At 40.0% G+C, this 13,928-nt stretch overlaps 1 protein-coding gene and 1 pseudogene across 1 annotated transcript in view; both read right to left on the bottom strand.

Moving 5' to 3' along the window:
• Positions 1-5,213: 5,213 nt before the first annotated feature.
• On the bottom strand, positions 5,214-9,035 carry LOC144646051 (E3 ubiquitin-protein ligase TRIM45-like; annotated as a pseudogene).
• A 146-nt stretch (positions 9,036-9,181) lies between these two features.
• Positions 9,182-13,928, bottom strand: part of LOC144646114 (large ribosomal subunit protein uL15m-like) — a 61,221-nt gene continuing 56,474 nt past the window's right edge. The window contains exon 2 of the mRNA XM_078505639.1: positions 9,182-9,565. Within this exon, the coding sequence (XP_078361765.1) occupies positions 9,266-9,565 (300 nt within the window). The 3' untranslated portion in view covers positions 9,182-9,265. The remainder of the gene's footprint in view (positions 9,566-13,928) is intronic.

Here is a 13,928-nt window from a genome sequence, read left to right as displayed (position 1 = left end):
AGTGGCAAGTCATGAAGTTCTGTATCCGTGCTGTATTCTCTGCCACAAAATTGTCGGAAAAGTCAAAACTTTGAGATTTCCGAAGCTGTCCCGACCTAAATACGATCATTTTGCCAAGGAGAGATGTAATTATGGTAATTATATTCCACGCTTTTACGGCGAGAACAATGCGTTTTTAATAGGACACGATTGTTTATGCCGAATATTTTGTGATTACTCTGAGTTGCAGAAATATTCAAATTAAAATGAAAATAAGCTCAAAGACTTCCTACAATCTATATGAACGTATATCGCTAAGTGTTGTTTAAATTGGTTAAAATATCAAAGAAACAGGAATTTTTTACAAATCACGCGCACGCGCTCATATTTTTATCCAGTCATAAATATCTCGTAAAGTTGTCGATGTCAGTCGTTGTACTTCGTGCATACGCTTTAAATAAATGCATAATGATGAGCCTAAGGTGTCCCCCGCGACCTTAAGCGGTAATGTCATCGAACAAGTGGACGGGATCTGAAATTTTGTTGCGTGCGATCGACCGATGAGTATGAATGAACGTTACGTGACCAGAAATCAAGTGTGACTCAACAAAAAATCGTCGCGTAGAACACAAAGCAAAGTACTCCCGTGCAGTTAGATCACATTTTATCCTCACAAATGCTAATTTATGCAATCACTACCATTGCATCTTATGCCAAAACATGTAAGCTGCAGTTGGATAACAGTCATTTTACGCACAATTTGTCGGCTACGTTTATTTACGTTAATTTTTTGACAAATGTCTTGAAAATTATTTAGGACCCTCTTGTGAAACATCATCACTTCTGCATGCATTGCGTGCCATTTACTCCCTTGTCCATTTTTTCACTCGCCCCAACTCCCAAAACGCTCGATGGAATATTCAGCGTTCGCCCGTCCAAAGAACACCTGCACGTGCACATCAAGCTACCCCCGTAGCCTAAAAAATCACACAGATTTTCGCCAAAAAGAAAACATTCAGTGGTTGAAAGGAAACGGGACGATTCAACCTACTAAGGGACCGGTCATTATTTATCGCCTGGGAGGAGCGGAGGTTTTTGTGCTAAACATGGTGAAATTTAGGTGATCCCCCTTTAAATGTTATTTCATTGAAGTGATCCCCCCTCATTACCATCGATAACTTTCGTGATCCACCCCCCCCCCCCCACCCTCTCGATGTCTTTGCACCCATCTTCAGTTATCAGATATGGAGCCCTGGCAAAAATAGCTACTGCCAAACCCACACTCCACGAACATGGATTTTTTTACAGCATTGCCCAACAGATTTACGAGTCTGTGTTTCATCACAAGTAATCTGGGTTCAGGAACTACCTGCTTGAACAAGAGCAAATGCGATGAGCGCAAAATAAGATAGAGGAGCTGTCAAACTGAACAAAGCGAATAATTTACTAAAGAGTGAGAAATACGGAGTGTGTTAAAAAATTAAAAGTTCATTTCAGGCTAAAAGAGCTGCATTCGAAGACGATAAGCTCGCCTATTTAGAAGAAGTACAAAGGCAAATCACTGCGCTGTATACGGAACCTCAGTATGGATGATGAAGCTCAAGAGGGAAATGAAGTCGTCGAATCGAATGCAATACAATCTGTTATGCACTCTTGCAGACTCGTACCCAGTCGCTTCTCTTGCTTTTTGAGCGGCGCGCAAGGCATCAAGGGAAGGACGAACTTATTCTACGTCCTTCCCATCATCCTCTTCGAACGTAGCCAAAAACGAAACAACGAGTAACGACTGGGTACGAGTTTGGCACTCTTGCCTTACAAAAATGTAATGGATGATGAGGCTCATGAGGCAAATGAAGTTGTTGAATTGGATGATGAGGCTCAAGAGGCAAATAAAGTTGTTGAATCGGATGACGAGGCTCAAGATGAGGCAAATGAAGGAGTTGAATCGGATTAAGTATAGAGCTGAGACAGGAGCCCATTCCTCGAGAGGCGATAAATCTTTTTTTTTTAATCAAACGTGCTATTTCACAACCTGTTCACAATGCTTCAGTTATCAGGAGTTATGGTTCACAATTTAGAATTCACCTGTCATTTTGAAAGGTGAATATTAGCTAAGCACTTTATAAAAGGAAAATATAGAAGTGTTAATGCATCAGTTAATTCCAGCAGTGCCCATCCCGCCCCGGGCAACCGCGGGGCATTTCCTTATGTTGCCCGTCCCGGGCGGGGCATTTGCGTACCTCGGGTTGACCCCCGGGCATTTGACACGTGCTTTCAAAACCGTCGAGTGAGTCGCGTATTCGTGATTGAGGCGTTTATAGGCCAAGACGTGGACTACGACGCAGATTTGCTAGTCCATGAAGGACTAGAGAAGCTCATGGATGTTCGTGGATGTTTTTAAAGGTACATTTTCTCAATTTTAGAAATTTCTTCATTGCTAAGAAGCAACAACTTGTATTATATTCTTGTATCACCTATCGAGAGATTGAAAACAATCAACCCGGGAGCGGGGCATTTGCTCGGTTCCTTCATCCCCACCCCGGGGAATTTGGAATTTTTACCTCACCTTCGCCTCACCTCACCTCACCTCACCTCACCTCACCTCACCTCACCTCACCTCACCTCACCTCACCTCACCTCACCTCACCTCACCTCACCTCACCTCACCTCACCTCACCTCACCTCACCTCACCTTACCTTACCTTACCTTACAGAAATTTTGATCTTTCCAACATATCCCCCCCCTTCTTTCATAAATAACTGACCGGTCCCTAACCGGGGATTGAAAGCCAATCAGAAACGGAGAAATATTTCAAATGAATGATAATTAACAATAATCACTGCGCCTGAGACGGATAATTGTTTTAGTATAATTTTCAGAAACTGCAAAATAACAATAGACACGAAAACAACAAACACAAGTGCTCGCTTGCATGCATGTAAACCAGTTTAATTCATCGATTTTGAAATCGTAATTTAGGGACGGTTCATTTTTTATGAGGTAGGGGTGCTGGTGGGATTTGAGGGGGGCCATCCAAAAAATATTGGCTTCAAAGGGGAGGCCAGCTAAAAAATATGGTCTGTAAGGGGGGGTCACTTAAAATAATTTACCGGCTTTTAAGTGTTGTAAAGACGCTTCTGTAAGAGTAAAAATATCTTGCCAGAATGCCCAAAATGACATTCCTGAGGTTCTGAAAATTCAAATTTTCTAACTAACAGACGGCATCCACAATAAACAGTTAAGGCAATGCCAGCTATTTGGGGATATGATTTTTGTACACTGATACATTCTTTAGTCACAAGGCTCGATATATTTTAATTTCACTTCATTATTGTTTTTTCCTTTTTGGGGGGGGGGGGTGGGGGGGGGAGGTCATCGAAAAAAATTGGATTTTGAGGGGGGCGGGTAAAAATTATCGATGAAGAAAAGGGGGCCATTATATATAACAGTAACTATCTATCAAATCCCACCATTTATACACCTGGGTGGAGAGAGGCACTGTGAGAGTAAAGTGTCTTGCCCAAGAACACAACGCAGCGCCCCGACCAGGGCTCGAACACGGGCCGTTCGACTCGGAGTCGAGCGCGCTAACCATTAGGCCACAGTGCCTCCTACTAACTCTTCTTCTTCAGTTGATGCTACAACTATGATATCAAACCAACGCTCCCAATCATTGCTGACTTGTCCCCAGTCGTCTTTATATAGCACGCGGCAAAGGGAGAAGCACGCGAGGTAGGGGAGCGAGAATGATGGGGCTTCCCCCTACCCATCTCACCTTGCGCTCCCTTTCTCGGTACCCATCTCTTCTTGCGCCGTACTCCCTGCGCTGTATGAAGACGACTGGGGACGAGTCAGCAATCATTAGTAAACAAGCTGTGGTCATCTTCATGACATAACAAGTTACCATAGCAACAGTATGACCTGTTGACCAGTTAGATCGATCAGGAATATAATTTTCAAAACTTCTTCATGGATGAAAAACATTCTGTTGACAAACCTTAAAAGGAGTCTTACAGCCAATAACATCACGGCTAAATGGACCAATCAGCTACCACGAACTAGACTTATAACTAAAAAAAAAAACTGAGGAGAACATGCTGTCTTTACAATGACATCTGCAAATGGTTAGATGTTCTAGTCTTCTCGGATAAGGACGATAAACCGTAGGCCCCGTCTCCTGTATCTTCAGTGTTATAATCAGCAGGGGACAAAGTACCCACACACTAAAGCCTGGTTTTCACTAGCGACGCAAGCACAAGCGCAAGGATAACAGCGCTTGTGCTTGCGTCGCTAGTGAAAACCAGGCTTAATCGTAAAGAGTAGGGCACGGAGTTCCTGGTGTTGTGGTGTGGCCTATCTGGCACATGTATCCATGGGTTGGGTGGTGGGACGAGATCATATACATGGACGGATAGCGGCTGCCAAAGCCGCCTGATATGCTTATATCCAATCTCATCCTGTGACTCTAAATGAGAACTGAGAGCCGTTTAGCTTTGGAAAATGCGCTATACAAGAAATCATAACATTACAAGAAACCATTATATAACAACATGGCCTGACAACAACTTTTCACGTGACACTGAAGATGATTTCCGCTCAGGTTCAGTCGAAACGTCACTCACTAGGCTGACCAGGCAATTTTTTTCCCCAGAATTACAGCTTATTGCTTACAAGAGTGCACAAACCATACCCTGTTTCAGACTAAACGGCTCAAAAACAATAATAGACAAGGCCGAGTAATCCCTTTTATCCCGGGGTTGGGATTTTGTGGCTTGTCAGTGTTCTGTTTAGCATTAATTTTACGAAGAATACGTTTAGTTTTCTTTATACTGTCTAGTTTCGTACAGTTTTTGCTTTCGATCATAAATGTTCAGTTTCACTTGATTTGCAAGTTCTGTTTGTCTTACGTCTGCTGAGTTGCCGAAGATGTATTGAGCGCTCCTCGACTGTCATTGTCAAAACGTTACACAGGTGTATGAGAAATGACATGGCATGAGTATGATGTAACGTGACATAAGTTTTTTAAAACAATTATACAGCACCGAAGAGCAGAAAGAAAAGTATATGTTACGTGTTTAAAGTAAAGGTAAGGAGGGATTTAACACTTTCTAACGAGAATTTGTTCACCTTAGACCTATAAGGTGCGGGAAATGGTCACGAATGAAGTATATTCAAGCAGTCTGTACACCCCTCCACGTTAGTTTCATCATTTTCAACTCAGCCACAGTTCAAGAAAAAAAGTCATTTATTTGCACACATTACTATCTTTTCAATCTTTACAATTTTTTTTTATAATAGCAGCTAAATTGTCACAAAATCGATGCAATGTCACACAACATACACCACTGTTTAGTAGGAATACAAATCTGTAAAATACTTTCTTAGATTATACTTGTAAACAATCACTTCAGTCTACAAAATACTCTGTCACAATTTACAGCAGATTCCTAACCGCATATTTTAAAATTTTTTCAACTATTTCTGCAGTCAGGAAATGGACTCAGTCTACATCTACATCTACATTGAAACAGTCCGCAAAGTCGTTAGACATCACACCAACTTTCCTTAAAAATATATCACAAATGTGAAGCTAAATAAAATAAAAAGTAAAAATAATGTCTACAACTTTAAAAAAAATTACATTAAGTCCTATTTTCTAGCTTCACATATTAACTTTACCAAAATGCTTTGCTAAATTGGTTGGTAAATTGATTGGGTTACATCCCAAATGACAACATTTCCCAGTTCCAAATGGCTTAACTTAAACTAATTGACAAATAATTGTCAACACATTGTTTATCTAACCCTTTTGTCTAATTATCTGACAGCTGTCATTTATACTTCCCCACCCCAACCCAAGTCTTACGAGGTTACCAATTAAAACCAAACATGGTCTCTAGTTAAGCACTCACAAAAATATTTTTATTAAGCAATTTCTAACTATCATCAACAGAAATGAAAATGTGAATCATGAGAGAATTGATTCATATTACATCACAGGTGAGTGCATTTCATATCTACTCGAAAATCTGGATGCGATGATTAAGGAAGTCAGTCACAACTATCCTACCATCACTAAGAACTGCTGTAGAGACTGGGTTATTTAGCTCTCCTATCCCACTCCCTTTTGTTCCAAACTTTGTTATAAACTTTCCACTCAGTAAGAATACCTGAACCCTGTGATTCTTTGAATCACAGACCATCAGGTGTCCTGCCTTGTTAACTGACAAGCAACGAGGATAATTGAACTCCCCATCCCCCTCCCCCTTCTTTCCAAATTTGTACAGAAAATTCCCCTCACCATCGAACACGTTGACACAATGCTCATCACTGTCGGATATTATAAGATAGTTCTCGTATTGGACACAGTGAATGGGAAAGGTGAAACAACCCTCCCCGCCAATTTTTTGTAAAAGCTGTCCCGTTTGAGAAAAGATCTTAACTAATTTTTTTTTTTATCTGCAACAATAACATTTCCGTCGCAGTTAAGAGACAAGCCATGTGGATGCATTAGCTGGTGATCAAGATAACCTCCGTCACCAAATCGGCTCAGATACTCACCCTGCCCACTAAAGAATTGAACTCGGTGGTTACCCCCGTCCACCACTATAATATTCCCATTCTTATCAAAAGCTATCCCAACTGGGAAGTTAAATTCGCCCTGCTTATTACCCTTTCTACCAAAAGATCTTAAGCACGTTCCGTCACTACTAAATATCTGTATTTTGTTGTTAGCAAACTCAGTCATTGCAATTTCGTTACGTTCATTGACTGCCACTCCCCAAGGGTTGTTTAGCATTCCAGCAGCCGAACCTTGTTGTCCAAAAGACAACACGGGTCTGTACTGTCTGGGTTTCACTTGAATATTAAAGGGGCTGCCACGGACATGCTCTTCATTTACCTTTACTGATGCCTCGCATTTTCCGGTTTCTTTGGAAAAATAGCTGACCTTGTAGGTGCCATTCTTGTTATCTTGGACTTGCGTTGTCGTAGCACAGTCATGGCCTTGTTGATTTCTGATTTGCACTGTTACCGAGTCACGCACTTCATAACATTGTTCTCCTTCAGCATTTCTTGTTGTCAAAACAAAGTTTGCTTCGAGTCCAACAGTTGCTTCATGGATTCCTTTTCCTTCGGCAATTGACAGATGCGGTCTAGTCTTGGTAAGAAAGTTCTTGAGAGATCCTATCTTTTCAGCGCTAACATCGTCGAGTAACTTCTGATTTTTCACGAAATCAAACTCGAGAAAAATCCCATTGTCACGATCGGCTGGGTCTTCTTGCTCCACTTCTTCCTGTAATATTTTGTTTAGAAGCTTGTTGGGCTGCATGATTTCGGCGCTAGGGCTTCGTTCCAGAAGTGTCTCGGCCTTTTCCAGTGCTACCTCGGACATTTTCAACTCGTTTTCGATCGCGCTCTTTTTCATTCCAAGACGCTGGAGTGACTCTCTTGCCTGATTCTCAACTTCATTAATGATCTCTTGCTTCTTCGCGTCGATAACTTGATGTATGTTCTCGGCGAACTGCTGCACGCTTCTTTTCACCTTGGCGGTCTGTTCTTGAATATTAACACAGTTTTCATCAAGTTTGGTGATTTCATTCTTCTTCATCTGCACTTTTTCTCTTCGAGATGCAACGGCAGACTTCACTTGTAACTTGCGTTCATTTGCAGCTTCTTCCAAAAGCATCTTGGCGTGACCTTCGTGATCTGTCAAAGCACAAGCATTGCAAATGGAAACTTCACAGATCTTGCAGAAGAATTCCAGTTCTTTCTTTTCGTGCCCTGGCTTTCTGCAAAATGCTGGTCGCTTTAAAACTTTCTCGAAGTCTTCGTCTTGAAAGTCTTTGAGCGCCAACACATTGTGCCCTTTGTTTGCTTTGATTCCATTATGAAGGCTTATGCAATCGGATTCACACCAGAAAGAACAGCACTGAAAGCAGTAGAAACTTTGTGCGCTTTTCTTGTCGCAATTTCCACATCTCACTCCCGTGGTATTGCACTCCTTAATGGCTAACACATCCAGCAAACTGTTGATACGAAAGTTGGTCGGAAGCTCGTCGAGACTTCCACTAGGGACTCTACTCTCTCTTCTGCATTCTGGGCAATTTATGATATCATTGCGGCCACTCGTTCGTTGGATACCTTTCAAGCAGTGCAGACAAAAACTGTGCAAACATGGAAGCAGCTTCGGTTCAATGAAAGCAGTCATGCACACAGGACAGGATACTTCTTCGTGGAGATTGTTTAGCAAGGTTTTTATATCCATGATTGAACGCGGAAAACGACGAGGGATCAGAATTGAAAACGCCTCAAACAGTGAAGTCTTGTGATCCGATATGGTATTTATGAAAACCAGATGATATTGACCAATCACAGAGTGATATCAAAGATGTTTTGACGTTTGTCTGACTTCTTAGAATACTAACAGCAAACGCCAAGGATTCCGAGAATATGATCAGCAAAGCTTGACCTACAAACTAAAGCTGTCAGTAGATTGTTTGTAAAATGTTTGAAAGGTTGCAGAAGGACAATGGTATAAAAAATCTTTTGTTAATAGTTTCTACACTCGTATTCGTTTCTAGCAGACATTCCTTCAGCCGGCCGCCTTCTATTTTTTCAGGAATAAATTGCAAAAGCTAATTTGAAGATATTGCTTGATTATCAGTTGAACAATCAGACAGATCATTAAGATGTATGCAAATTTGTGTAAATTTTATGGTGCCTGGTTTCGGAAAGGAAGTACGTGTTGTATTACATGTTTTAGCCTGCGTAGCAGGCGCCTTGTTTCGGAGGGCGCGAAGTGTCGAGAAGTCCACGCGAGTCCATTTTTCCTCGCGTGGCCGTCTACGCGTGCTCGAAAACTACACAGGCGCCTGCTACGCACGCTATGCATGTTTCTGAACTGTTGACACAGATACGGATATCTTGACGTCATTTTTACATTGAAGTAGAGCATATCCTATATACATTAACTTTCTCAGAATTTTTTTTTTTGAAATAACTTGGTTTTGTAAAACGCTTCTGAGATATAATCTGGAGATCTTTCCGCCTGCTCTAAAAATACAATGGTATTTGTAATACTAAAAGGTTAATTTTTATGAAATGAAAAGAAAGTTTTAAGGAAAAAAGAGATAGGAGTTTACACCTTCCCTCCCAGAAGGGAGGGATTGGTAAACGTCTAATTGAAAACCAGGCGATATCTTTGATTCAAACATCTTTTAATTACAACATTTCACCAAACCAACCATTTCACTAAACCCATCATCACCTAAATCATGGTAGGCATTAATCCACTTCATTTTCAAGCTTGTATGTTTGTAGCCTGGCGTTTTCAAGTTCAACAGGATCCGCTAAATATCCTCTGTTCTCTACGCTTGTGTAATATTCCATGAATTTTCTTGGCGGACGAGCTCTTCTGGGTATCCTGCGTCCTTCGAACTTCTCTGGCTTGAGTAACAGGCGAAGCCCTAGTGTGTTATAATAAGCACAAGTGATTTTCCCGCCCTGCCGTTCAATAGCTTTTATTGCAGTTTTTGATGCTCTGCTCACTTCGATATTAAGTTTGGCCTGGAACCAAGTCGTACCCTGCAAGGTAACACGTTCAGTATGAGACAACAGCCATGGGATTAGGTTATGTCAAAGTCTTTTCCATTCTAATGGACATAGGAGCCAGATGGCTCATGGTTCATTAGTGCTGTCACTAATCACCCCAGTTTTCGTAGTATGAAGCGACTAGGAGAGTCGCTTCTTCTCTTGGATAAATTTTTGTCAGGTTGTGCCCAAAATTTGCGGGTAACCCACTAAAATTTATCTACTCATGGCTGGAGAGAGGAAGTGTGAAAGTAAAGTGTCTTGCCAAACAGAACTGACTTGACGTAATAATATGGTTATTATGTCAGGTTAGATGGGCAAGATAACAACCCAATCTGGTCACTCATCCTCCATTTGTAATGTATATTCTGATATTTGATGCTACCCACACTGCCCCCCCCCCCCCCCTCCCATTCGTAAAAAGTTCGGATTATCTTAAAAATCAGCATAGTTTCTGTAATTCATAATGGTAATAGGACTGAGTGGAGTCCAATTCGGTCTGTAATCATACGAGTGATTAACAAAATCGGACGACCGCGAAGCGGGAGTCCGATTTGTTTAATCACGAGTATGATTACAGACAGAATTGGACGACACGAAGTCCTGTTACAATTAATCAAAACTGTAACAAAATTTGAGAAAGAAACTAACCTTCGGTTGAATAGTCTTTATGAATATTGAAAAACATAACAGTCTACTCAACAAATGCACAACAACAGCGCGCGCAAAATGACGCGTACTGTCCAATTACACAGGCATGACGCGTAAACTGTCCTATTACACTGTCCAATTACAAGCATGACGCGTACACTGTCCTATTAGTGCTCAAATCGGGCTGCTGATAACCAATCACGTTCGAGAATTTTGTTATAGTTTTGATTAATCTGATAATAAAACCTCTTTGCAAATATTATGTGACCACCCAGAAGTATAAATTAATACTGGCAATTGGTAGGGCTAGGAAAACAGGGAAACGTAACAGAAATTAATGGGAGATAGCCTGTGATCATCGCAAATTCCGACCTCCAGCTGCATTTTCTCCTAGCCATTTCATTCCAGTGAAAAGAAAGGTACGTGCTGGCCTCTTCAGCCGTTACAAGTACGATTAGATCCTGACAAGGCTTTAGCATGTCCAGACAGCACGCACTGTGGCCTAATGGTTGGTGCACTGGCCACTGGCCTCTTTTTAGGTTCCAGTCCTGCCTGGGGTCATTGTGTTGTGTTTTGAGTAAGATGATGTACATGTACCCTTATGGTGCCTCTCTTTGCCTAAGTACATGTATATAAGTGGATACTGGGAGATCAAAATATTGGGGGTAATCCCACTCATCCCACTCAGGGGAAGATGAAATACTCCTCGAGTCACTCCAGTGCACTCAAACCAGGGAGTAGGGTTGGTTTGATGGCCACCTAGCTTAAATACAGACCTTTTAATGTCCAGAGAGTTTACACATTCTCTTTTATATCATGACTTTAGAACTTATTTTCTGTTTCAAATCACTACATTTTGTAAATTTAATTTTAATCTGACACAAACATCACCTACAGTACCCTCCAAACAGAATACCAACCAGTTTTTTTTTACAATGGAAAAAAATTCCTTATGATAATTAACTCCAATAATGTAATGGTACATGTACATAATGGTTTGTTATAAAATAGAAGTTGATAAGGTAAATAATAGCCCTGTAAAGTTAATATTTTGCCATTTTGAGCATAAGCATTAAGTGAATAAGACAATTACAATATACTCTGTAACTGGCACGTTTGTGGGGAAATACAGTAAACACCCTCATATAAGAACCTATGATTTTGGGTTCAGGCTGATCAAGTTCTTATTTACTGGGTGCTTAGTGAGAAATCAGCCTGAAAATGTTCTTAAAATGTTCTTAAAAATAATTATTAATTATAGAAATACTATACATTATCTTCATTTACTAGTAGAGATTTACCGTAAAAACCCGCAGATAAGCCGCACCTTTTTTTCAAACATTTTCGCTCGATACCGGGGGTGCGGCTTATCTGCGGGAATATTCAGAAAAGGTGCCATAAATTTTCGTGAACTGATGGTAATTTATGGAAACTTATGTTAACTAATATAACATAAAACTACAAGAGAGTACCGGTCATTGCTTTTGCAAGTTTGACAGCTCCTATACTGTTTGCAGTGTCGACAATGGCATTTAACTTTAACAGTAATATTGATACTTTACGATCGAGAAAATACCACGAGTATTCACGAGTAAGATCACAGGCAGACCACCCTATGTGTTTGTGGTTAATAATTGTTGACAAAGGTGATATGTTGAAATCAATGGCGTGCATAGAAGACATAATTTATAGAGAAACATTGTCTCGGCTTCGATTTACTACAAAATATAAAATCTACTCTAAATGATTCAATAAAAGTTAGATGAAGCGTTAAATGAGTCTTGTTTCATGTTTTTTTTGCCACCCCGAGCCCTTTAAGGCGTTATTTTTGCGAGATAATTTAGTGACCGGTCGCTAAAAAATTAATTTTAAAGAAAAAAAAATACTTTTTCTAATATAAGTATGTACACCATACTACTTTAATATGAGTTACTTTCTTCCTTATTCTGGCGTCATGTTTCTTTTATATAAGAACTTGTTTTATTTATCAGGCTGAATTGGTTCTTATACACTGTACATGTATACAGTATAATTATGGTGCTTTATTGGCTGACTTTCAGCCTGATGTTCTTATTATCCACTTGTTCTTACATGTATATGCTGGCCAGTGTTTATTGTATTGGCCCTTGGTCTTTTCAAATACATGTACTCAATACACCTCTCTACACTTAAAAATGATCCCATTTGATGTTATGGCCCGTGGTTTTGATATGATCAGCAATAGCTGATGGATGATCGGCCTTAAAATGTTCAGTTTTCCTGTCATGAAGTCGTCGTTTTGTTTTTCCTATGTAAATATCATTACAGTTCCAGCAGCCAGCTTTGTAGGTGACCTTAGATCGCTGAGAACGATCAAGGCGGTCTTTATACGGAAAGAAGGATTTGATATGGCGTGTGTTCTGAAAGATGATTTTCGGAGGTTGACGAAAGAATAGAAGTTGGATACGCAGGATTTTAGACGTTTAGTAATTTGGATGTTGGGGAGACCTAAGTAGGGTAACAGGATTATGACTTTTTTTTGTTCCTCTGTCTCATTATTACAATCCGCTATTCAAGATCTCAGGAAGCTCTTGCTGCAAAATGGTTACCCTCAAGGCATTATCACGTACAACGTCAACGATGTTTTGAACAGACACAAAAACAAGCCAGACACCCCTGTTGCGACAGTCGCTAAAAAAGATGTCTACAATCCTGTGTATCCAACTTCTATTCTTTCTTCAACCTCAAGATCATCTTTCAGAACACACGCCGCATCAAATCCTTCTTTCCGTACAAAAACCCCCTTAATCGTTCTCAGCGATCTAAGGTCATTTACAAAGCTGGCTGCTGGAACTGTAATGATGTTTACGTAGGGAAAACAAAACGACGACTTCATGACAGGAAAACTGAACAGTTTAAGGCCCTCACTAAATGCGTTCATCCATCAGCTATTGCTGATCATATCAAAACCACGGGCCATAACATCAAATGGGATAGTTTTTAAATTCTAGCGTCTGGTAAAACTGACCTCCATTGTAAAATTAAGGAGACTTTATTCATTCAAGAACTACAACCTTCATTAAATGCCAACGTTGGCAGTGAGAGGTTGTTGCTCTATTAACTGAAACGTTATCATTAAGTTACTGCTGAAGATCAATTTTCTCAGTCTAGGTTCCAGACCCTTTTCGTAACAATATATAAATTGTTGTCAAAATTTTGTAACAGTCGTACTTTTGAAAATGTATGTTGCCTAGAATACGAAACGTCAAGTTAGTAAAATGCGATTTTTTATAAATATGTTTATTACCGCTGTTTGTTTCAGGTTTTTAATCAAGTTACGATGGCCTAAAACCAAGAGTCTATATAACTTACGGAATTTTCAAATTTATTGAGTAAAAAGTGATTAAAAACAGTGAAAATTTCAGTGGTGAATAAGAACCCGGAAAAGACTCAGTCCAATTACTATTTCGAGTTCCTGAGATATGCATACAGTTTTTTTAGTCTAACTCAGTTATGATTTTGGAGTGCAACACGAGATATAAAAAGCTAAAAAGATGTCGTTACACCACCTTGAAAGTTTAAAAACCCATCAATGCTCCCTAAACAAATGACATATGCGGCGGCAATAGAAATGACAGAAGCACTTATACCTAAAAAAAAAATAAAAGGAAGCTGCTTACAATCAAAGAAATAAAAAAAGAGTAAAGCGTAGCCACATAAACACATT

Source organism: Oculina patagonica, chromosome 3, assembly GCF_052425735.1.
Source record: "Oculina patagonica isolate OP01 chromosome 3, crgOcupat, whole genome shotgun sequence".
Taxonomy (NCBI): domain Eukaryota; kingdom Metazoa; phylum Cnidaria; class Anthozoa; order Scleractinia; family Oculinidae; genus Oculina; species Oculina patagonica.
The sequence above is the reverse complement of the archived record's forward strand: the minus strand, read 5'-3'. Positions and strand labels throughout refer to the sequence as shown.